Consider the following 24,946-nt stretch of genomic DNA (forward strand, 5'->3'; position numbering starts at 1 on the left):
AAAAACAGACATCCTATCCTATGCTCTCAGTTAAAACCTTTTTTTTTTTTAACTGAACGAGAATATGAAAAAAAATAAACAATACTTTGGAAAACGGGAGCAAAAAATCAAGAAAGTGTTCATCACTCAAACCAATTTCAGCTGTATATAAGATGTTAAATGAAGCAATTGAACAGATTTTGTATTTTTTAGAATAAAAAGAAAAACAATTGGACAAGGATGGGTAATACGCAGCAGTTTAAAAGCTAATGATGGATGGATACTGCCAGAATCCTTTCCAACAGGGATGAGTACACAAACGCCTGTGCAGGGTTTAGCGGGTTAGCGGTTAGCAGTTAGCTAGCGCTCTTTTTGTGTGCTTGGTTTCATCTACAATGTCTTTTTTTTTTATGCTTCCCTTTTTCTCAGTAGACGGCAGCCTTCTGGTTTCTGCTCGAGTATCGGACCCGTCACTGATGTGTGATTTCTGTCAGACACCAAGACGCGCTCGCAAAACTTTTGTTCAGACTGCAGCCATTTTGTGTGATTTTCTCTTTTTGTTTTTTCTTTTTTTTTTTGAACAGCAAGCTTTATTTGGACATGACATCTGGTTACGTACTGTTTCATCAGTTTTAGAGAAAAATGTACAAGCAAAAAAGAAAAAAGTGAACATAACTGAAAACTATGGAAAATATGGAAAAGATGTTAAATTTCAAAGGAAGGATGAGTGTAAAAGAGATGAGAGGGAGATGGGCCAACTGTTCTTTCTTTCCATTTTTATTTGTTCAAAGCTTACAAACAGCAATTTACTTTATTTTCTCGTGTTATGATTTGCTGGATATTTGTAGTAGCTCACTAAAATCAGTGCTCTTGAAGTGCTGTCAGATTTACTTTAAAATGCTACACTCATCCCCTTCCTCTTACTTTTCACTTGGTTTCTTCCTCCATTTCTCCTTTCACCTCTCTCCTTTCAACTCACTACCTTCATCTGAACCTTTATTTTTCAGGTTGTTTTCTTTCCTTGCATTATTTGCGATTATATGAGGGAAAAAAAACATTTTGTTTCAGTTTTGGAGTAGACCTTCACCCTCTCTTACGCTGGCCTTGTTTGTGTCCGTTTTCTCAGTTCTGTTCGGTTGTTTGATGCTTATTTTCATTTTTTTTTCCCCCCCTCAAAAATGTTTCTCTTACTTTTGATTGGATCATAGTTATATTTTTTCTCTCTCTCTCAATCAGGTTCCTTTTTAGAAAAGCACAGAGATCTTATACTGCTACTAGATCATTTGAAATACTAACCAGTTACTCATGATGCAAGTAATAACTGTGCCAAACAGATTTTTTTTTTTATGTACTCTGATGAGGCCCAATACAAATTGTTCACTGTCTGTATTGGAAGTAGTGTTAAGACTGATACCCTGAGAGGTCTCCTCTTTGGCACTCGCTCTGTGTTAAAAGACAAAAAAATCCTCCCGCTCTAAGCTGTCTGTGACCAGGACTCAAACTATAAGCAAACAGTTTAAGGAAAAAAAAAAATGTGACTGCATGTTCTTTACTTATGCAATTGTGTGACAAGTCAAAATTACTGGCTGGCTTTTGTCACAAGGACTGTTAAAATACCTGGGAAACCACCTAAGGATGAAAAATGATAAGCCTACCCATTGCAGTGCACAGATTTACACTTAGACAACAGATCCAACCTCAGACTAGTTTGGGTGTAGCAATCAAATAGATGCGCACCGCAGTTGTATCTCATAGTGCTAGTTTTTGGCCTTTGCTCAAAGAGAAACATTTGGGTGCTAATGACGAATTAAACCTCACATAACTAGGAAACGCTACCTCAAGACTTAGCCATAAGATTGTTTTTATCAACCAGACAAGAGCGGAAGTGCATGTTACTTTTTTCACTTTAATTTCTTTAATTTATTATCATTTTTCCATTTTCTTTCATTTTGGTTTGAAAATTGACCTCTTCAGCTTAGAGTTGGGGCTGTGATTAGAAGGAATGGAGGTGGGGCTTTGGCGAGTGGGCCAGGCTGAGGTTGGGCTGAAGGACAGGTGGAGTTGATTCAGGTTGTTTGGTGTTGGGTGGCTTTGGTTGATAGATCAGGAAAGGAGGTGGAGTAAAGGAATACTGAATACTGGAATATGAGAAATGCTCAGTCTAAGGGTGTCCAGTTTTGGTCCTGGAGGGCCAGAGCAGAGTTCAGTGATTTCCCTGCTCAAACTCTCTTTGTAAACCTGCTATATGTGTAATATTTGCTAGCTGTGGCTGCACAGTGTATTGTTTGTTAAATGTTAGCGCAAGATTGGCCTTCAGTCTTGAGGTCTGCTGTATGCAAAAGAGCTGCTAACCAATGACTAGATGTTTTGTGTTTTGAGAATGTCCTGACCTTGAATGCTCCAGATGAGCTTCTCTAAGTACATCAAGGCAGTCACATGATCCAACAAATGTGAATAATTCACACCACATCAAGGACTCACCAGTTCTTTTCAGCATACTGAATGGCACATCATAGTTGCAATATAATGTAATATAATTGTGATATGATATTTTGTTCATATTGTGCAGCCATAATTGTTGCTGCCTGCTTGAATCGGGTGCATTTGAGCATGGAAATGACTAAACTGCCTTGAACTCTGGCCCTTCAGGACCAGAATTGGACACCCCTGCCATAGTAGGTTCATTTCATTCAAGATGGCCATTGCACGACATCACATAGTCTTTTAGAGTCCTGTTCATCCTATTCACAGAGCCCCAGAATGCTGATCTAGGACAAGATGCTCAAAGCTCTACTGTCCTTAATGAACAAACGAATGGTTAAACTGATCCAGGAGTAGGGTCAAATAGTTCTACTGACCTGTGAATACCCGCTGTGGAAGACAAGGTTTGTTTTAGACTAATGGATTCTGCTGATCCATCAATAGATGATGCATACTGTGTGCCTGTTTCGCCATGCTTGATATCCCCTTTCCCCTTAAACACACCGTGCTACCTCCTCACTATGCAGCCTTGATCTCCTGGTACACAAAAAGGACCCTCAGTACAGCTGTACAATTGACCTGACCATGCTGTGCCCAGTGATCTGAGGTTGGACAGGCTATACAGAATGCTGGCCAAGTTTTCATTCAAACTAATGAACTTGGGTTGGAGTTTAGATTCATTGTAATGTTGAGTTTCCAGCTTAAAATGTTGTGCTCCTGAGCTAGACTATGTTATAGCTAATCAAAACTGAAAACAACAATGAATTTCCGACCATGTTTAATGGTATCTTGATTACACGACACCAAAACTACCACGCACAAAATATGACTTTTCGAATTGGAGTTTTTCAGTGTTCTATAGAGGAAGTTCAGCTTCACAAGAGTAGCTATGAAAGTACACATTTCTGGGCAGAGCATGGCTAGGTCAGTTTCCCTTCTAGTGCTGAGAGAATTTGCCCTTTGGCACTGACCTGAGACCAGTATTGCTATTTCCTTTGTATTCACTGGATGTCAGAATGAAGAGAGGCAAGCAGAGTCCTAGATCAGCATTGAAGGGAAGCTACAACCTGGAGTCCCTCACACTCAGCTCTCTACCCACACCCCTTATGCTTCAATCAGTGGGCACGATACCTGTAACCATGTAATTTTTCTTTTCTTTTTTTTCTTTTTTTGTTGATCTACCTCTTAGAGAACAAATGAATAAATAGGACAAAAAGTAAAATGGAAAAAAGGACACAAAAAAAGTTTAAAAATTTTTGAAAATGCTCAAACGAAAAATAAGTAATTAATAAATGACTTAAGCAACTGGGTAGCAGCATCTCCGTATACTGTAGTGGATAGTATATTAAAGGAAAAAAAGAATACTTTTACTTCCAAAGATGATTTTTGTTTTCTCCGTTGTTTAGACATTGTTCAGAAATGGAAATAAATGGAATGGGGGAGGGAAAAATAAAAAAAAAAGAAAATATCAGTTTCATTATTCAATTTCTCTTTTTTTCATTCCTCATTAGGTTGATTTACGTTCTTAACCTCGCAATTCTTCATCCTTTATTTGATTTCTTTTTCTGATTGCTTTTTAAAATGACATAGGATTGTATCTCTTGTGTTTTGGATGCATTAGAATTCTCTCTCTCTCTCTGTGAACTGCATCATAGTACTCGATGGGTCAATGCAGAGCAGCATGATATTGAAAATTTCTCTCTTTTTTTTTTTAATCTGTATTGATGCAACAGGCAAGTAAGGACCTATTTAGCTGACTAGGGCACAGTTTAGGAGGCGGACAAGGAGGAAAGGAAGACAAGTAACTTATCACATCTAGCCCCCAAACCCGCCCCCCCCTTGAACCACCCACCCCCCTCTTATAGTAGGTGCCATGGACACTATCTGGACTTTCACCTTCTGCCTGCCCGATTTTTAGTTTTCATCCACATTTGCTTTGAACTCCTTGTAAACAATACAGAGCATAGATATGAATGTGTTATTAAAAGATGAGAAAACCGGTTACTCCTTGTGTCCATGCTGTGTTTCTTGGTGTGTTTTGAATGTTGATTTGTTGTATACTGATGTATTTTATACGTAAATTGAAACATTTCATATCCACTATATTTCCAGACGTTTGTAGATGCCTGCTCGTCCAACATTTCTTCTGAAGTCAAGGGTATTAACATGGACTTTGTTCCCCCTTTGCTGCAGTATCAGTTTCTACTCTTCTGAGAAGGCTTTACACTAGATGTTGGAAAATTGTGGTGAGGAGTTGATTGTTTTCAGCCACAAGAACATTAGTGACATCAGGTAGTGATGGATCAAAAATGCCACTCCAACTCATCCCAGTTGTACTAGATGGTGTGCACCACTTAAGAGAACACAGGTTCACTGCTTGACAACTGAGTTTTCGGGGGCTTTAGACTTCTATAGCTGATGCTTGGCATTGGTCATGGTGACATTACATGTGTGGCTTCTCCAGAGCAGCCCATTCTATTGGTCAGTGCATTTTTATTGAGATTATATAAACTGCATGCACAACTGATCTCGGTGACAGCAGTGGGGGCATCTTAAAGTAGCTGAACTCTTTAATTACAAGGACTGTCTGAGCACGTAGTGTAGTTGTCTATTTTAAAAACTATTATACCATTTTCTAGGCAAGTGTTTCCCAAACCTGATCCCTGATAGACACTGTCCTGTACAATTTAGGGCCTTTTCTGCTTTAACACACCCATTACAACTCAGTTGTTAACAACCTGATTAGTTGGATCAGGTGTGTTGGGAGCAGTGAAAACACTGAAATGTGCAGGGTGGTGTGGCTCCAGGATCATGGGAAACACTAATATAAAATGCCTAGAATGTACACTTCTTAATAGACTCTGATATGTATTAGCTACATGCATGTTGTAAAAGATATAAGGACAAACCATATTAAAACAGAGGAATCATAAGCCTCTAAGATGCCTCAAGACCCAAAGAGAAGACCTGATAGTCAAGAGAAACACCATGAATATGGTTGCCAGGGGTTGGAATCAAATTGATGGCACTTTATTGTAATATTAATGCTATACTAATCATTGGAATAAAATTCAAAAGCTTGTAAGGATGTATGTATTTGTCATCTGTCTAATTTTCTGAATTTGAATAATAAGTAGCATTTATAGCATTCATGTGAGGCACATTATAAATAAATTATTTTATGAGTTATATTTACATTATACATAAAAGGTGTGTTGTGTATATACAAACGCCCTCCATGTATTATGTAACGATAATAGCTAAGGGGGGAAAAACGTTTCTGATAAAAAAAATCTTTAGAGGTGAACAATGAAAATGACAGAACAGAAAATGACAACAAACACAACAATGATAATGATGCAAATGACTAATGATAATTATTCACAATATAGATTTTTTTAATGTATTTTGAAAACACTTGCTAATCTTTAGCTCCAAGCTTTAGTAGGTAAGTGTGTAATAATCACTTTTCTGTCGAACCAAGGAGTCCAAATTCTTCTGGAGATTTTCTCCTGCTTGATTGTGCCGTCTGTTATGTGTGTCCTCTCTCTGCTGTGAGAGAATTACCTTTTCATTTCTGCGTAATTAAGTCATTGACATGTAAACAAAGTCATTCAGAGTGGTTTAATGTGAAATGAGCCATTCTAGAGAAACTTGCCGACTATGAATTGTTCACAGGGGTGGTGACAGGAACCAGACATCTCAAGAGTTTAATGCTTCTAAGCTGCCTCACAAAAAGCCGTAACATGTAATGATTATGAATACACTGCCTGCTGCCTGAAACACTGGCCATATTTCAAACTGTACAGCAGCCTACCATACTGTAGTATGTTATAAATAGGCCTGCTACCGTTACACGTGAATTCATTTGTGTACGCATGTGGTTTTGTTGTTTTACGTTTGTTTTGAGGTAAAATGTATGGAAGGGCTGAAAGGTACATGCAGGACGTTAAAGCAAACTAGGACCAAAACATTTTAACTCTATTTTACTATTATCAACATTACAGAACACACTTTACATAAAAAAACACTCGTGTATGATGATTTCAGATTGCAAATAAAATGTCTATATTTGTGTTGTTTTCTCTACGATGCAGAATTTCAAAATTAAACCGAAAGACTTTGTCTCAAGTTTGAATTATGCAGAAATGAAAACGAGGTAATTGCTCCTCAATACAATGTTTAAAATATAATGTGTTTTTAAAAACACTACAATAATTTAGTAAACTAAGATATTTTTTTGACTTACCTAAAGTCGTTTTAGATCACTTATACAAGGCCGTAGAAGGAAGCCTGCTTGTGATTGGCTGCTGCATTTGAGCTCTTGGTGATAATTGGTCCAAGTGCGGACCAATGAACTTTGGGCGGGCAAGTTTCAAAACAAAAATGGCGACGGAGAAAGTCGTTGCGTACGTATTCTTTTGAGAATTCCCAAACAAGCAAAACCTCGCTTTATATAAGGAACTTTAATTGATACTGTATACGTACGATAAAGAAGATAATAATCCGTCTCTACATGTTTTGTTTTCCTATTCGTTAATGCCTTAGAGTGCACATAAAAGCGTGAGTCGCCTTCTGAGCTACCATGTAAGAGTCTACTAGCTCAGTTTGCTAGCTGGATAAATCAGTAAGCTAGGTTACTCTCCTTTCTTACCCTGTTATGTAGAACAGATTTTAATGAATGACATATTAAATGCTGTATAACACTTTAATACGTTGAAGAATTGTGAAGGTAGCATTAATAAAAATCGTTTTGTTCCCAAAAATGCTCCTCTATAGCTAGCTAACGTTACAGTCTCTGCATTAACTTACACAACTTGAAATCCAGTTAAAAGTTGCCCACCACTGCTTCACGACGTTCGATATGTTTTCAAAAACAGCTTGTTAGTTAGTCATTTTTAGGCTGAGAAATTTCTTTTCTCACGCGTTGAGACTTGAGATGACAAAATTGTCAGAGAAGTCTATAAATATTCCCTTACTGTTTGTTGCGGTTTCCCCGATGCATATTACTTTTTTAATGTACTTCCTTGCAATGGTACAGTTAATGACTTGTAAAAATAGCAAGACAACATAAAAAGTCTAGAAAAAAACGAGACAATGTCATGCGGATATATTTGAAGATATCTGGATTTGCATAGCCAGCTTACACTTTAGATAACCGTCATCTGTAAATGCAGGTTACTGGAACGAAGTGATCCTTCTCATTTGAAGCCATGCGATTCCACGGAGATCCAGGAGACTGGCGAGGGGAAGGTTATGACATCCTATTTGATGGTGAGACTCACTCTAGGTTCATGTGAACTGTTGAGAAGGCAGCACTTTGACCAAATCTTTGCACTGTTGTGTGTAGATGTGTATGTCATGAAATAGCTGTAGGTCTTTGAATACAGCTGACTGCTGACATACTGTTTTGCTCATGTATGATTTTGAGTGTGTAAACTCAATTTTCGTATAAACGTGTCTGTTTGCTGCTCTGTTTTTGTTTGAGTAGGACTGCCGACGAAAACAGAAGCTCATGTGCCAGCAGCTTTGTGTGTTGGATGATATGTTGAAGCTGCTTGCAGGTATAGAGTCAGCTGAGCAGTTTCTGAATGAGCCATGTCCACCAAACCCAGGTAACATTAATACACACCCATGCACTCAAACGACGTAAAATGAGCTGGTCGTGGTGTGTCAATACACGCAGACCACGGGTTCATTCACAGTATTTTAAACAAGATTCTTATTAATTCTAAATTCTAAAAATGTTGACTGTAGTAATGTTGTTGCACAGCTTATTAATGACAGTATAGGTAGAACCCAGGAGGAGTCTTGGAGTGAGCTGCTGATTGTTTGCCAACTTTGGTGTTCAGACTATGCAGTTGCATTAGATGTCGCAATTAATAGAATGTCCTTTCTTAACTATGCACATTTTCACAGTTTTGCGTTGCAGTATTTTGATGTCATGATGGATTATTACACCCCTATGAGCTGAGTTATTCCTGGACTGTTTCATAGTTGAAATATGCATCTTTTTAATTATATATTGGCTAGTGTGTTTGAAGAACCTTTCTGAATAAGAAAACAGTAACAGTATTATGTTTAGGCAAATAAAACATTTTCATAGATAGTGTTAATGGGATGTGGCTTTTTGTGTTTTGCTGTGTACTGAGAAATGTGTGTGGACTTGTGTGTACAGGGAGTGAGGCTCGTGCTGCCTGGAAGGCTTTGAAAGCAGAGTATCAGCAGCAAGTTCAGGAAGTGGAGGGCCTAATAGTCACACTGGAGGAGAATATGAGTGAGCTGCACAATAAACGGCAAAGACTGGAGGCTCTGCTGATAGCCCTGGAGGCCAAAGTACTCAGACCAAGTCTGGAGTGTTCTTGCTTTGGACTTTTTGCATTCTCTCTCTCTTTCTGTTTCTTTCCGTTTTTCAGTTTATTGAGATATAAAGCCTGGTTTCTTGGATATATGTTATGTCTAGTTTTTGACTGATGCGTAAAGAAGGTTTGAAAAAATGTTTTCCATGTCTAACTGTTAATCTATATCCAGAAAACTGCTTCTGATCCCTTTTAATTTCACCTCTTACCAGTCTGTGGTCTTATTGGTCTCTTTAGTGCTTTTATAGCGACCTTTCTCTTAGGTTATCAAAAACTGGATTGGCTAATTGTGTGAGGCTGTCAGAAACCATATTAACTTGGCTCTGTTTCAGAAAGCGGAGTGCAGGGAAAAGGAGAGAGCTGCAGCAAAACAGAAGCAGAAAGCTGAAGTAAGCTTGCCTCTTTTAATCTTTCAGTCATCTTCAAGATAGCAGAGGTCAAAAGATTTATCACTGATTTATTTACTATGTATTGTTAAGCAGCACACCAGTTCTTTAATTCGCCGACTTTTTTATTTATTTATTTTCCACATTACACTTCTTAATTATACTCTCTTATTGTCATGTAGATTATCAAACACATGTGGTAGCATGGTCACAAACACAGTCGTACAGTCACACTTTCTCTCACCCACAGAACCAGCTCAGTTTGCAGTTGGAAGATTCCCTGCAGACGGCCCAGAATGCATTGCGGGTTTGTGACAAACAGCTTTCTGAGCTCAAAGGTGAGGTAGAGGAGCAGCTGGCACGTGTGGCTGATTGGACGTTATTTAGAGACAGGTGAGCACCATACATGAAAAACATTTTAATGTCAGTATAATCGGGATGTGTGGGCAATACTCTAACGGTTGTTGGAAATGGAAACAACCTTTAAAGTATCTTTAAAGTATTTCTGCTTGATTTTTAGAAAGGGACATTTTAAATTTTGCAGTAAAACCTACTCTTTTATTTGCAAGTCGTTATGTACAATAGAGATGTTTTGCTTAATTTCAGTCAGATATTTCCAGTTAGCTGCTTTTAAATACGAGTTAGTTTCCTTTGATGAATTATAGTGCAGTTGATTTGCTAGCAACAGTTAAATGTAGGTGTAGAAATCATTGATTAATCTGAGTATTTGCTCCGGTGTTAGAAAGAGTCTAATATCTGTTAGCAACAGGCATAAGACAAAAAAGCTTGCAAGTTACAGGATGGTTAGGTGAGGCTTTTGCTCTTAGGTTAACATGCATTACGTCAGGCTCTTTAATGGTGTAATGTAGTTTGGGCATCCCATATTAACTTACTGTAATGTTGTCTGAATGGAATGGTTTCTTGCTCTCAGGTTGCGCGATATGCTGGAGGTCACTCAAAATAATATGCAGTACAGGCTGCTGTCAGTCAGCCCCTCTGAGCTGTGTCTTGAACTTCTGCCCCGCTCTACTCAGCAGTCGTTGCAGCCTCTGCGTCTCTCAGTCACTATTACAACAGATGACCTGTTCCATCTTCAGGTAAATTTTCAAGCGTTTAAGATTATTTAGCCTCCAGTGCTGTGTGGAGCAACAGTAAAAGAGTCTCTACAGAGTCAGAAATTGCAGAGTTGTTGCTTGTGTGTAAGCTGTGCTTTGTGATGCTCAACCCTTACAGGTGTTTCAGGGCACTGCTGGTCTATTAGAGGAGTCAGTAGAAGGCCCTATAAGACAGCTGAGTGCTGCCCTGCTGGAGGTAATGCAGCGCTACATCAGTCAAGGAGAGATGCTTGCTGAAATCCAAGCTCTTCACTCTAGGTACAGTTACCACAATAATAAAGCAGAGTATTCCATGTATTTAACCTAGTAAACTGGAAGTATGTGCATGTGAGCCTACATTTAAGTTTTTTGCTGTCACAACTTTGCTGTAATAACTTCATTTGTAGTTTTTAAATAATTCATAGATATTACAGAATATTAATATACTGGAATAATAGTGCTGTTTGCTCCCAAGTGGCATGGTCCCATCTAAGCGTTGGCGCTACCATCGGGAGATCGCTAGTTCAATCGATCGTGATTTCACAGCCATCCATCGCCAAGAGTCCAAGAGAGCACAGTTGGCCTCACTCTCTCTGGAATAATTCTGTTTAGCTAATTGTTAAACAGAATTATTTATTTATCAGTAGAACAGAATTATACATTGGACAACCACTTGAGGTCTCATAGGAAGTAAAAGCAGGCATGCTTGCATAAGCTAGCATGTTGTCTTTTGCAGTAGACCTTTCAGGATGTCCTTATTTTTTTGTTTGCCATTAGCGTCTGAACCTGAATCTAAGCTGTTTTTCTTTATGAGGGAAAAAAAAAGCTATTTTTCAAAACACTCATTACAACCAGGGAGTTCCAAAACTTATATATTTTTGCTCTATATTTATATATGTTTCCCCTGAATGTCACTGTCATTTGAATTACAAAGCTCTTAGTATTTAAAATTGGAATATTGCTACCCACATGCTATATGTAGGCTAATAGGCAGTCCTATGCGCTTAATTGAGACTGGCAACTTGCGATAATACCCCACAAAAGCTTTGTGGCGTAGTAATAGATTGCAGGTTACAATTTGAGGATCTGTTGTTGCATAAAAGTGTTGTTTAGTAGTAGAATTACTTTCACGCTACATCAATTGCAAGGTCAGGTCAAAAGTCTCAGTCTGCTTGTAGCATATGTCTCGCCATTTTAGTATTTCAACTACTTAACGGTCTGTGATTTTTTTTTTGGGGGGATAAAATGTATATAGGACAAAACATATCGCCTTAGAGGTTTGTGCTGATGGGAGGGGGATGTTTTGACCAGATTTCACGAACCTCTTATAAATCTAATTTGAAACACCTTCCCATTTTGTAAAATGTGGTTTACTCCTCATATTAACATTATGTACACATAATGCATGTCATGTCATTTGAAAACATGTTTCTCAGATTTGCCATTGACTGGTGTCCAGCTAAGCGACTGCTGATCTTCCTGAAGTCCGCCACAACAGTGTGCCATCTGGAGCTGGACGAGGGATACCCCTCGGCAGGGAGAGCCAAACTGCTTTGTGTGCGTAAAGACGGCAACCTACTGGATCTCGCCACCCTACAGGTGAACAAAGGGGAGGCGCTGTTCTGTAAAATGTTGAGGATATTAAACATAAGTTATTATCAGCTATTAAACGCTTGACTGAACAATAAATGGGGACGCAAGCGGGTATTCAGACACCTTTGACAAATGGTTCCTCAGTGCAGAACCACACAATCTCTGTGTAGGCTATGCCTGAAAGGTCACATTTTGAACGTAACCTGTTGGTGAAGACATCAAATACACTTCATTTGTAAATCACCTGTCTTAATAAAGGCACTGAATCTTAAGTTGATTAATACTTTGCAAGAGACAGATTCTGCTTAAGCCTTTTAAGAACAATTGTTTACAAAATTTATTAGCAGCTCTCTTTGCTTTATTCTGAGTACTGAGTCAAGCATTTAGGTAGCTAGAACCACTGTTTGCAGGGGCTTATTTGAAGAATAGATTATCTGGGTGGTTGAAAAGGCCTGTTGGGACATTCTACTGGAAAGATTTACTGTTTACAAGATGCCACTATAATCAGTTCCACAGTAAAATTGTATGCTATCCAGATGAGATGTGCATGTGGAACTCGAGGCATCTGGTGCCAAGGCTAAGTTTTAGTGTTAGTATTTGGTTTCAGTGACACATGAAAGATAAATGGAAAGTCCCCATCAGTATAGCAGTACATCTCCATACATGCATGAATGTTTGTGTGCCTGAACATATTCTATAGAAAACTATAGGAATGTTTGTGTGCATGCTTTTTTGTGAAGAGAATTTAAGTACATGTGTTTGCATGTATCAGATGGATGTATTATGTGTGTGCCAATACATTATCATGTATGTTATTCAGTGCATTGACAAATTGTTTTGATTTCAGCCTCCTGTGGTGAATCCTGTTCTAACAGACTGGCTTGAATTCCTCTCCTCCTATCCGGACCTCTGAGCACAGACTGCAATACTAGTCAGGTAGAGGAGGGTCCTAAACACTGATTATAGTCAGTTCTTACAATGTATTACTAGGACGACGTCCCAGTTGTACTAGTGTGTATACTGAAGTAGTCTTACTGCTATTTTGGCAATACATGTAATGTCATCATTCCTTGCTTCTGAAGTATCAGCTTGAGCTCTACATCTGAGCAGGTTTTGGTCCTTTACTGTAAAAAAAATAGTTCTCACTTCAACCTAAAAATATACCTTATGATGTAAGAAGTAATTTGAAGTGGTTGTATTAAACAAAAAATACTACAAAAAAAATTGTTAATTCAGACTTAATTCAACTTACTTAGGTTAAATAAAACTAGTTAATTGTTACCACATTAAGTAATTTTTTAGAGCTGATGAGACATTTGTTATTGTCCTGTTTGTACTTTAAGTGTTCTGCATTTGTGTGTCTTTGTTACGGTGTTTAAGTCTGCATTTTACTGTTTCACTGTGTTAGCATGGGAAATTATGTAGCTCTATGTTTGTTGTCCTAAATATCCAATAGATTACATCCAATATTATCTCACTATATCAATTTTCTGCTTCAATGATATACTACAGTAAATGAGAGTGGCATGAGAGTCATTAAAATTGTTTTGAAATGTTGCCTTTTTTTATAACCGAATGAGTTTGCATTTGAATTTTTTCATACATATTTTTTTCATGTAAAATATCGGTAAAATCTGGGTAAAGTTATTAGAGGTAGTAGTTTTAACAATGGTGGTGGTGGTGGTTGTAACTGGAGTTTACTTTATTGTTCATGTACTGCTTACACCACTAGGGGGCAGCACACACCACAGAATTTTATTTAACAATAATAAGCAAAATAAATATCACAGTGGTTGGGAAAAAAAAAGGTCCTGACTGAAACGAAGTGAAAACTTTGCAGGTTAGTGAGTTTAAACGACGTTAATTACAAGTTATACATTTTTGAGCTTCAGGAAAAAAAAGCATAAAACGTATAACAAAATTACACAGAAACCTCAACAACTAATTATATCAACTAATTCTAGCATTTAGTTTGCCATCCATTGCCTACAGTACAGCTTCCATTCTTTTTGTGAGACTGGCTTTCAGGTTTTCTAAGAAATGTGCAGAAATATTTTATTGCAGCCAGGACTTCAATAGATGCAGCACTATGCAAAAGTCAGAGACCACCATTCATTTATTTAATTTTTAGACAAAATGGCTATTAATTATGAGTTAATCATTTTCCATCATCTGAAAAAAGCATAAAACATGGTTAACAGCAAATAACACAAGCGTCCAACACCAACAAGCATATCATGTTTTTAACCTGTAGTGTCTCTGTCCTTTGCCTTTTATTACAGCGTCCATTCTTTTTGGGAGATGTGCTTTCAGTTTATCAAAGAAATCTGCAGGGATATATTTCTTAGAAGTTGCAGGTATTTTCTGCTTCTCAATCCAGGTAATCCCAAACACATTGAATAATGTTGAGGTCTGGACTCTGGGGTGGTCAGTCCATTGTTCTGGGAACACCAGCAGCTTCTTTGTTTGATTTGCAGTTTTTCTGCATGTTATTTCCTTTTCTAATAGCTTCTTGACAACTACACATCCTTTCAGACCCTTAGCATCGCATTATCTTCTCACAATATAAGGATGGACAGAAACAACCGTGGATTTTCAGATTTGAAGTAAAAGTTGAGCCTGGTTTTCTCCTCTCTCTGAAAGATGAAAGCTTGAAGTACTCTTTATCTGGTAGTGAAAAGTTTGGTTGTCTGCCTGGTCTTGCGTGGATGTTGGATGAGTCACATTTTCTCTAAATCCTTGAATTATTTTCTGAACTTCAGTTTTGGAAAGTCCTGTTTTTTCTCTTATTTTCTTTTGACTTTCCCCTTCTAATATCTAATATCTCTTAAGTAATATCTCCCGAAATATTAATGACAAGTACGAAATAGTCATAGAGACTGGAAATAAATGTTGCCTTTTGCCCAATGCTCGCTATGTAGTTGAGTTTTGACTCAAAATTAATTTCTCATTAGACATGTATGGCTTGCACCACTAGGAGGCAGTGCATACCACAGCAAGCACCACTGGGTGAACTCTTTGACCAGTAAAAGTCAATGACTTAACAGAGGTTAGATAACATCGGAGCTCAGTTGTGTTTATAGCTGAAGGATGGCCTGCCTGTTCTCTTAAAATCTCTGGACTTATTCTCTTAAAATATTTTATCATATGAATCAGGTGAAAGAATATTCCTGTTTATCTGTTTATTATTCACCTTCCTTTCAGTTTTCCTTTCTTAAGTTGTGCTTATGAAACATCAGATCAGGTTCCTGAAGAGTAGGTTTTTTTCTTCCTTTTCCACAGTCATTCGTCGCTGCTCCACACCTTAAGCATGACTCTCCTTCAAGCTCACACCCTCTCTGCTCCGCTTGGCAGGAGCTTCACTCCCATTGGCCAGTAGAGATGTGAGGCCTTCGCTTGACTGGGCCAATGGGAAGAGGCTGTGAAAAGTTGGTTATGAGGGCAGATTGACCCACTTCTGCAGTCCATGTGTGAGGAGGAGAACCTTTCCACTTCCTCGGTCACGTTTGCTCCCTTTCTGTGCGCGATGGGAAGGGGCCAGGCTTTTGGGTGCGATTTGGTAATCCTCTTCATAGATCAGATTTTGCGTCTCGGGGAAAAAAAATCATGAAAAATAACACAGGGTCGGTAACTATGGTTATCGCCTCTCACGAAAGAGTCCTTGACTTTTAAGCTAAGGCTTCTTTCAGTCATCACCTACTTTCATGCAGAGAGCCATGAGTGGACCAGCCTCGTTTACTTTTTTGGAGTGAAGGATATTTGTGAAAAGAAGCAATTTCATTTTAATTATAGGTTGTCTTTATTTCACCTCAGTTTTCAGTGCGTTTGACTTTGATCTTGAACTAATTGTAACATAGATGTTTTTTCCTTAGATGTTTGTTTAATGTTTCTTTGGTGTTTGCAAAGGTTCTATTCATCATGTGGTTTGTAGGCTTGTGTTTGTTCAGTATATTTGGGGTTTCCAGTTGAAATAGTCAATTTGAGTAGAAGGTTTTTGTCTATGATTCTGCTTAGATTTATTATTGAGGTATTCCTGTGAACATTTTAACTATAAGACTCATGAATTTGTACCTTTTAATGATCAATAGAGCACAAGAGTTGATAATAATAGGTTTGTAATTATTAAATGACTGAATGATCTGTCCAGGGCATAAAAGACAAGAAAGGCAGGCAACAAGGGTTATGTAAAAGGAGAAGCAGGGATGAAGCAGGCTGTTGTAGGTATGCTCTCAGGCATGCTTTCGCAAGATATAATTAACAAGAATTTGAGGCTCATCCATGTATGTTTGCTTAGCCTTAGTCATTTAATGAGATTGGTGCCTATTGGACATGGTCATTTTTTTTTCCTCCATGTCAACTGGTCACACTCCCTAGTTTCAATTACGTATTGCTTTCACAACGACAAAAAATGAGTTTGCCAGCTCAGTAATCATATTTATTTTTTGTGTCAAAAAACATACTAAATACTGAAACATTTCATCTAAAAAAAAAATTGTGTGATGTGGTGGACATGTTGTGCTTTATTGACCCTTTCAAAGATGAAGAAAACAACAAATTATCAATATTCACTTTAACACGGTCATGTCCATAAATATTTGGATGTTGACAATTGTATTGTTATTTTAGCTGTCTAGCACAGTGTACTGGTGTTGAAATGTCTTATGGTTTCCAGACTTTAGGCGGTGATTGATTTTTGAGCTTTTAGAAATGGGAGGCTGTGTATAAAAATCACAAATCACCCTTTTTGGATGTGAGTACCCTCAAATAAAGCTGAAAGTTTTTCTTTGAGCTCATTATTTAATCAACTCCAACATGCTGTGGTAAACAGCTAAATAGCAGTAACTCTGTGTAAATAGACCTGAATGTGTACTTTATCTTAAACTTACTATAGCAGATTTTTGTCTCTTTGTAGACATCAAATGTTGTGGACTCAAAAAATAGTTTATTGAATAAAGTTGTCTTTGCTTCAGAATGTGAAATTAAGCATAATCACAAAATTTCAACCTATTCCAGGTTTGTATCACATCGACATCCTGTAAAATATAAATTCCAGGTTCTCTTTGTTTTCACTTGGTAGTACAGCCAAGCTAAGATTGAGACAAGGTCATTAAATCTATCCCAGCCTCCAGTGATTCAGGTTCAGGACCAGACCTTCTTGTAAAACTGGTTCTTTTCTGGAGGACTGTGTTTTGCCCCACTCAGAGTCACTGTCTGTACCCGTCCTAGAACTATTTTAGGAGGTACAGGCTTTGTTGAAACCCTTGTTCTGCTGAAAGATGACAGAATCGGGGCATCAACACTGAACAATGGCAGAGCATGCGGTTCATTTCAATATCATAAAGTGTGAGCAGAGCAACTGATATCATTTATCACTTGTTCATGACTGTAGATATTTTAGTCTTTGAAGTCGTTTCATTTATTCTAGTGGAACTGTAGTTTTGATAAATATTTTCATTAAGAAAATGTTGTGTTTCAGGCATTCTAAGTGAGTTTATAGATACAATAAACAAACTTAAACAGCAGACAAAGTTAGATGTTGAAAATCACAGGTTTTTATTTGTGCTTGTTGTTTCACAGACTGTAATAAATGTACAGGTGAGATTTACCACTTTATGATAAAGCTTTGTTGTTGGACACTGGATTATTATTTTTTTCATGTTACTTTTGTTCCTGTTTCACCCTGGCTTGCGTGTTTTTGTTTTTTACTTTGCACATGGCATGTGGCCTTTTGTTATTCAGGGCTCTTTCCACATTATAACTAGAATTAGTCTCCGAGTTGGTAATAGGACCTCATTCAGAATCCATTGCACCAGGGGTAATAATAATGTGTAATAATGCTGTTTGCTATCCAGTATGAAACAGAGGAGGATGGGTTCCCCTTTTGAGTCTTGGTTCCTCTCAAGGTTTCTTCCTCTTTCTCTTAGGGAGTTTTTCCTTGCCACTGTCGCCATTGGTGGCGCTCATGGGGGCTTGGACCCAGGTTTTTCTGTTAAGCTGCTTTGTGACAACACCTGTTGTAAAAAGCGCTATATAAATAAACTTTGACTTGACTTGACTTTTGACTAATAATGGAGTGTAAAAGTCCACGTATTTTCAGTCTCTGTGATCTTGGTTTTGAGGATATTTGAGGAGGGTGCAATAAACTGACTCTGGCTGGTTTTAGACCTTCCGGTATGAACACTAACTTGCCAACAAAGAGGGATTCACAAGTTAACGATCAAAAAAAAGAGAAAAGAGTTATTCACGTTTCAGAAAAAGTCTTTATGATTTAAAACACATCTGAAATACATGTCTGAATATTGTTCTATAATATGCATACACTTGACATCTTATACACTTGTGCCCACATATAACTTCTCATTGAGTGTTTAAACTTTACAAAAAAATATATTTATATATAGAATATATTATACATTTTGAAACATTTCAAGTATGTATAGATTTATGCTTATTTACACATTTATACAAGTCACAGGGATGTAAATACATGTGGGATAAGTCATCTGTTTTGTTTTGCATTATTGAGAGAGATAACCTGGTCAATGTCTTAAGTATGGCAGCCTCTTGGAGGAGCCCAAGCCTAACTGGAATAACTGTCCCAGTAACTGACATCTGCTGTCCTCTTTCTGAGCCTTCTGGCTGTGGATTCCTGCGGGAGGCTTTTTTGCACTTGTTCCCTATGGCTTGCTCCCACTGGACTGGAGGTTGCAGATTGGTTGGATCTTTGAGTCCATGCCTTGCATTGTCCTTCAGTTTGAAACATCAGGGGATTGATTTTGGTGGCTGAATTTCATCAGCCATTTCATGTGAGGCTGATAAACTGTCAAAAACCCTACATAGTCATTTGACTCTTCTGATAGCACTAGGTGCTTGTGTGTCCCTTCAAATTTGTAATAATATTCAAGTCTTTGAGCACCATCAGTGTCAGTCAGCTGTTGGTGGAGTATTCTTGAAAGGAGCACCAATGCTCATTTTGCAAAGCCTTCCATTAAGGCCACCACTACCCACAAACTCTGACTCAGCTGGCTGGTAATTGCGGCATTTTAGGGCCTTTCAGGCATCGATGCGGAAGGAGAGAAGCTTCTCAGAGTGCATGTTGTTGAGGGTGCGAAGGTCTGGCAGTTTGAGCAATAGCTTGGTGAAACGCGAGGCATCACCAGGAGCACTCTTGCTGACGAGTGCACGGAGGGCTCGGATCAGGCTTTCCTGAAGCATCTCCACTGAGTTGATGTTCTCAATGCCAGAGCGATCTGGACAGTAAAAGGAAAAAATTAGAGAAACTTTTGATCATATCATTATAACTTATGCAGGACATCATTACGACTACCATTTATATGTCCTGCTATTATTGCATGAAATACAGGCAAGAACAAAAGATACTTAAAGATATTACTGAAACAAGATTTTATTCTGAAACAAAATGCCCTTCCTTAAAGTCCATTATGCTTACCTGCAGACACCAGCACCACAGCAGTAAAGAGTCCCAGCTCCTCTGGAGAGAGCTCAAGGGCATTGAGTTTCTCGCTGAAGTCAAACATGGTTCCCAACAGATCTCCCATCCCCATGTTCTTTAGAGCTTCAAGGTTGTAGGTGGTGCCAGAGATAAACGTTACAGTTTTCTCCTTGACATTAAACAGGGATGCGAAACGCACCATCAGCACCTGTGGAATAAAACAGAGAGGGAAAGAGATAGAGAACAGTTACTCTAGGTTTCTGTCAAACAAATTAAAGCAGAAGCTTTAAGAAAGCAGACAGTAAGAAACAATAGCCGTGGCAATTGTGGGGATGATGCATGTTTACATGTGCCTGTATGCAAATACAGCAAACATATCATTATTCAAATGTCTACATGACTTGAATTTGAGATTTTTGGGTTATGGATTTTTAATTTTCAGTAAGCCTACAAAGACCTCTATTGTATACCATGCATCAATATGAGCATTACTTCAACTTCGTGGCTGGGATGTGTTATTTTCATGAACAGCCTTGACACAAAGTGTTTTAGTTTATCAAATGATTTAGATTAGCAGATGGACAACAGATGATTGGTGTACCTCAAAGGTCCCAGCCTTTAGCAAGGTGACTTGATCATTTTGGGATAGAGAGCTGAAACCCGGGATGTGTTTGGCAAACTCCACCACCTCACGCACAGCTGGTGTGAAGCTAAGTGAGAAGTCCTCCCAGATCTCCTGAGGTGTCTTGTTAGGATCTGCCTGAGGATGCATATTCATTGGACAAGCCTGAAAAAAGAAAGGCAAACAGAATTCAGAGAATGGTTTCACTTATATACCATTGACAAGGTCATTTTTAAGCAAGTCCCTGTTCATGCAAAGGTTGGGACCTCCTAGAACTACAAAGTTTCTCCTCTCATTGTACAGGAAAATTGCTTGTGATGATAATTAGACTCACCAGAAGAATATCCTTGCGGTTCTTCCATGGGCAGTTTTGCGACTGGATATTGTTGCTGGTCTCTTTACCTTGATGATCCCCAAAGAAATTGTTGTTGTGGAGGCGTCGCCCATTGTTCTGGTGTGGCAACCCCTGATGGTGCTGAATGGAGACTGGTGAGGATTGAAGGTTATGTCCATTATCAGGTGCCACTTCAAAGCCATTGCACTGCAGACCTCCGTTATTATTGTGGTAGATTGTATTGTGGCTGTTAACATGGTAGCCAGCTGAGCAACGATTGCCAATTTGGTCACCCAGATCAACATTATTGTGGGGCCGTATTGCTGGGCCTAGCTTATCGTGAGCATAGACAAAGGTCTCACGGTGGGCTCGGGTGATAGCAGTTATGGTGGTGTCCACGCCAGGGCTGTGGCACAGAGGTGGGGACGTGGCAATCAGAGGAGGGCTCTGAGCTGGCTGAGCTGGAGGGGAGGCAGGGGCAGGAGGGGAGGGGGAAGGCGCAATAGGCACAGCAGGAGGCTGGGGCTGAGGGGCCACTGTTAGACCTGGGCAGGGTGATGAGGATGAAGACGATGAAGAGGATGGAGTGGCAGATTTGATACTAGCCAGCTGGAATTCACTCTGCAGCTGGTTATTCACCATGTTATTCATGGCACTCTGCATCTCAGCCAGCATGCGCTGCTTTTCACGTTTTGGGATGCGGCCAAAACGGACAGCTATGAGAAAAAAGAAGTTGAGTCAGGTTTGGCAGGTTGTTATTTTGTGAAAAATTGTTCCAGTCTGATGGTTTGTTTGTAACTCACCATCCCGAGACATGCCCACAGACAAGCACTTTTTGAAACGGCACTGCTGACAGCGGTTGCGGTTGATCCTCATAATTGTACAGGTCTCATTCTTCAGGCACTTTTTGTATTGAATGTTTTGCTGGATGCTCCGACGGAAGAACCCCTGTCAACAATAAAGAAAAGCTAAGTATTTCTGGTATTGCAAGATGGGGGATAAGGTTGCATGTGACGTGTTGCAAAAAAAAAATCCTACCTTGCATCCTTCGCAAGCATGGACACCGTAGTGAAAACCTGATGCCACATCTCCGCAGACCTTACAGAGTAACACCATCCCATTCAGCTCTGGTAGATAAAAAAATAGTTAGCATTTTAAATCATGTATGCTTTTGTTATGACTTTCAACAGGGGGCACTGTAACTCACTTGTAAGAGTAGCAACTGATTTGTTAGGTGAGTTGCGTGCATTGGTGCCTTCATCGCGACCCCTTGGAGATCCTCCAGAGCATGATGAGTTCCCATCCTCGCCAGAGCCAGAGCTGCTGCTGCTGCTGGTGTACATGCGTGAAGAATCATGGGAGCCATTGGGAGAAGGTGGGAAAGATGAGCCGAAGCACGGCTGCATCAGTGACATAGAACTGCTGTTGGAATTCTCACTGTACATTGAGACTGGGCTGGTGCGGTTTGGGGAGCCTCCACATGAGCCGATGTATGAGATCACTCCCCCTAGCGAAAAGAAAGAGTGAAACACATTTCAGAAACATGGTAATCTTTTGTATATTGGGTTGAACTCATCTGTTCCATAGCGTGAAAAGAGAGAGAGCTGTCCGCAGAGACAAACACCCGTTTATTTTTCATCTTAGCAGACAGGCTGCAGTCACATCCCTATTAAAATGCTCACTAAATTACTGCATGTGGTTACAGAAGAAGCCTCAGCAACACAGATGGTGACTTGGCAGCAGGGAAGAGGGAGGGGATCTGCATGTTTGAAAAACATAGCCACTTTCTAGGAACCACTGTTCACTGCACAAGGCCATCTGAACATGTGCTACGTGCAAGGATATGTTTATGATTGCTGCTGGCAGTGTCAAGCCACGTGTACAAGCAACACCTGTTTTATCTTACTCCTGCGTGCCAATGTGGTTGGCTCATTCCTAGCTATAATTCATATCCAGATCTCTGTTTAGTATGTCGGCACACGTGCAGGCACGTGTGTTGTCATACGTTGTTTATACACATTGTACTGGTAGTCACATCCTGATTACTCTTAAGCAAACTGTAGTGGCTCTACTGAGTGCAAGACACTAATAGGATGTGAGTGGACCACAACATTACAAGTGCGCTATTGAAATGTCATCTTTTGCCTGTTTTTTTCACCTGCATTCCTCTTCTGCTTTTTCCATACTCCTCTTCCTCCTCCTCCTACTTTGCAACTGTTCCCAAACTTGTTAATCCATTGAAACCATTAAAGACTGCCTAACTCTCCTCAACCAGGACACAACTTGAATGCAGTAACTTTTCTAAGTACATAAACTTTTGGTAACTTTAACCAGAACAAAGTGGGCGTTATATCCTCCCAGTGCTGTTCCTCAGAACATTCAAAACCAGTGGCAGACAGCTCCAAGCATTATATAACCGCTGTACACTAGCACAAAAAGTCAAAGGGTCACTGTGTCATGTGGAACCACAACAGAAACACGTGCTTGTGCCCACCACAGTTCTTTCACAATCTGACCTTTTTTCCTCGAAGTTCTACCTTTTAAACGCACTATTTGTCATCTGCGTTCCGGAACATTAGGGCAGCGTCTTAAAGCCCTTAACAGTCTACGGAACTACTTCAGCCATATGATCAGTGACTGTTTTCATCTTTCACATTAACTGATATAATGACTGACATAATCCGATCAAACAACGTAACGTTTTCTTTGGAAGAGAGACTCCGTTGGAGACTCGTGCGTCCACACCGTGTCCCCGTGTAGGCTGACTCGAGCGCATCATCCGCGCACGCCCCCATTCCACGTGCGCCGCAGACATACGGCTTCTCAACGAGACTGGCTGCTCTAGACCCGCCTTCAGGACATTCAATCCAGCTGCACGTTTCTCATACTTTTTCACTCCGTTCATTTCCTTGTAGGCTGCCACTCACTGCTTACGTGACTTTTAGTCAGCTTACGAGTTGAATGTTTGAGGGCAATGAAGTTCATCGTGTGGACACAGTATTAAACTGAAATGTCTCATTTACTCAGTCCAGCAAACACGCTTCTCTTTTATGAATGGTCAGTAGCTAAAGTAACAAAGTCCATCACACGTTTATTCTACACATTAAGGGAGTGAGTTTTTAGTCCTAACCTATTAAGATTTGAACTAGGCCGAGTGCCAATACAGGAAAAACGCTGTAAAGATTAAATGTGTTGAATTTATGTTTGTTGTGGAAAGTGGAATGTTATATGAAATGTCTTGTAAACGGTTGTCTTTCATCAATGGCCAGCACATGCGGTCACTTTCAAATCACATTTTGTGGTTTTATTTTCCACATCAACCGATTAAGTCATTATTACGTTGTTCAGATCTGGGCTATGCTGTCCGCTGTCTGTGTATTCATGTCAAGAGAAACAAGCAACCAAAAAAACTGTTACGTTGCCTTGGATTGATTTCATGTCCTAGTTTTGAAGCGAACGTGGGTTAACGTGAGGTCCCGCCCGCGTCCCACCAGTCGCTCTGCGCTTAGCCAATCAGCGCGCGCACATGGCCGCGAGCGGCTACGTCACACGCCCAGGACTAGGCGGCGTTATGTAACGCGCGCGAGGCGCGTACCAATGGGCGGAGGCGAAGAGGCGGAATGAAAACAAAGCGCACATGGCCAGCTCCGGCGGTCCATGTGCACGCGGCAAGGAACATGCGGGGCACCGAGCGCCTGCATCACAGGGATGTCCGTCCACCTGACTCTTCAACGGCGTGACCTAGTTCCCCGAACTCCACGAGAACACCGCGGCTTAACCCGTCACGTCCTCGACCCCGCGCGATGCCCACAGCTTTTCTGTAGTTTGCTATATGGGGGGCTCGTATTAACCCACAGTGTAAACTTAGTTGCCCTCAGTTTCCCTCAGTTTTGCTTCGTTCATCATGCGCAGCACATTTAAACTCAAGGCTGGAAACGTGTGGAATTCAAAACGTGCGTAATCATCACCTGATATGTGTTAGTTAAACTCCACAACGTACGATCACAGCTATGCTATATATGCAGTGCTAAAATATTACAACTCCTATCTAAGTGTATAACTATACCAAGATACATGGACAGCAACGAAGATCCTGTTGGAGTCAATTCCCCTTAATTCCCACTGAGCTGCAGTTACAGTAGACCCCCTTTAGAAAATAATACACCAATTCTCATCTCCCATTGTTTTAAAACACTGATGAAACAGGGATGCACAAGCAAAACTAGACATTTATAGGACGTTTATATAAAACGTAATATTCAGCCCGTCTTACCTGTGTTGTTCGTGTCCATGGTGGTCGTCATTTTGTCATCCAGTACCGTCATGCAGGTGTGAATGAGAGGAAAATAGTGCTCTCTGAACGCACGCTTGCACTTTGCGGGAGATCAGCTCTCCTTTAGGAGAGGCTCGCACTGCCTACTCAGTCCCTCAGCTTTAACACTGTTCAGTAGCTGCAGTTTAAATGTGGATAGATGCGCGATATGCAGGGTCGCAGGCTGCAGCCCCGAGCTGCAGTGCGCGTAATAAGTGTGTATGTTCAGATCTCTGTGTGAGTGAAAGTGTTCCCGGCGAGCCGGTGCTCTCACTCGCGCTGTCTGTGTGCGTGTGTGAAGTGCGCTGGCAGCACGGCCCGGTTTTGCTGCGC

The 24,946-nt window shown here is 39.9% G+C and overlaps 3 protein-coding genes across 4 annotated transcripts in view; 2 read left to right on the forward strand and 1 right to left on the reverse strand.

Annotated features, from left to right (window-relative positions):
* Positions 1-1,512, forward strand: part of igf2bp1 (insulin-like growth factor 2 mRNA binding protein 1) — a 54,083-nt gene extending 52,571 nt beyond the window's left edge. Inside the window, exon 16 of the mRNA XM_036589274.1 lies at positions 409-1,512. Within this exon, the coding sequence (XP_036445167.1) occupies positions 409-463 (55 nt within the window). The 3' untranslated portion in view covers positions 464-1,512. The remainder of the gene's footprint in view (positions 1-408) is intronic.
* Positions 1,513-6,832: 5,320 nt separating this feature from the next.
* Positions 6,833-13,450, forward strand: si:dkey-225f5.4 (ZW10 interactor). The gene is made up of 10 exons (XM_036589891.1): positions 6,833-6,869; positions 7,638-7,734; positions 7,952-8,075; positions 8,639-8,796; positions 9,152-9,208; positions 9,456-9,598; positions 10,137-10,302; positions 10,439-10,578; positions 11,736-11,898; positions 12,740-13,450. The coding sequence occupies exons 1-10, from the start codon at positions 6,847-6,849 to the stop codon at positions 12,803-12,805; spliced, it is 1,137 nt and encodes a 378-aa protein (XP_036445784.1). The 5' UTR covers positions 6,833-6,846; the 3' UTR covers positions 12,806-13,450.
* A 4,682-nt stretch (positions 13,451-18,132) lies between these two features.
* nr1d1 (nuclear receptor subfamily 1, group d, member 1) lies at positions 18,133-24,946 on the reverse strand. Of its 2 annotated transcripts, none has more exons than XM_036589606.1 (8): positions 24,575-24,946; positions 21,509-21,808; positions 21,340-21,428; positions 21,105-21,249; positions 20,302-21,017; positions 19,947-20,132; positions 19,343-19,553; positions 18,133-19,142 (listed from the first exon to the last, which is right to left on the reverse strand). In XM_036589606.1, the coding sequence occupies exons 1-8, from the start codon at positions 24,624-24,626 to the stop codon at positions 18,946-18,948; spliced, it is 1,896 nt and encodes a 631-aa protein (XP_036445499.1). In that variant the 5' UTR covers positions 24,627-24,946; the 3' UTR covers positions 18,133-18,945. The 2 variants fall into 2 exon arrangements, with proteins under 2 accessions (XP_036445499.1, XP_036445500.1); XM_036589607.1 differs by lacking the exon at positions 24,575-24,946 and adding an exon at positions 22,460-23,769.

The sequence above is a fragment of the Colossoma macropomum genome, unplaced genomic scaffold, assembly GCF_904425465.1.
Source record: "Colossoma macropomum unplaced genomic scaffold, Colossoma_macropomum, whole genome shotgun sequence".
NCBI classification, from domain to species: domain Eukaryota; kingdom Metazoa; phylum Chordata; class Actinopteri; order Characiformes; family Serrasalmidae; genus Colossoma; species Colossoma macropomum.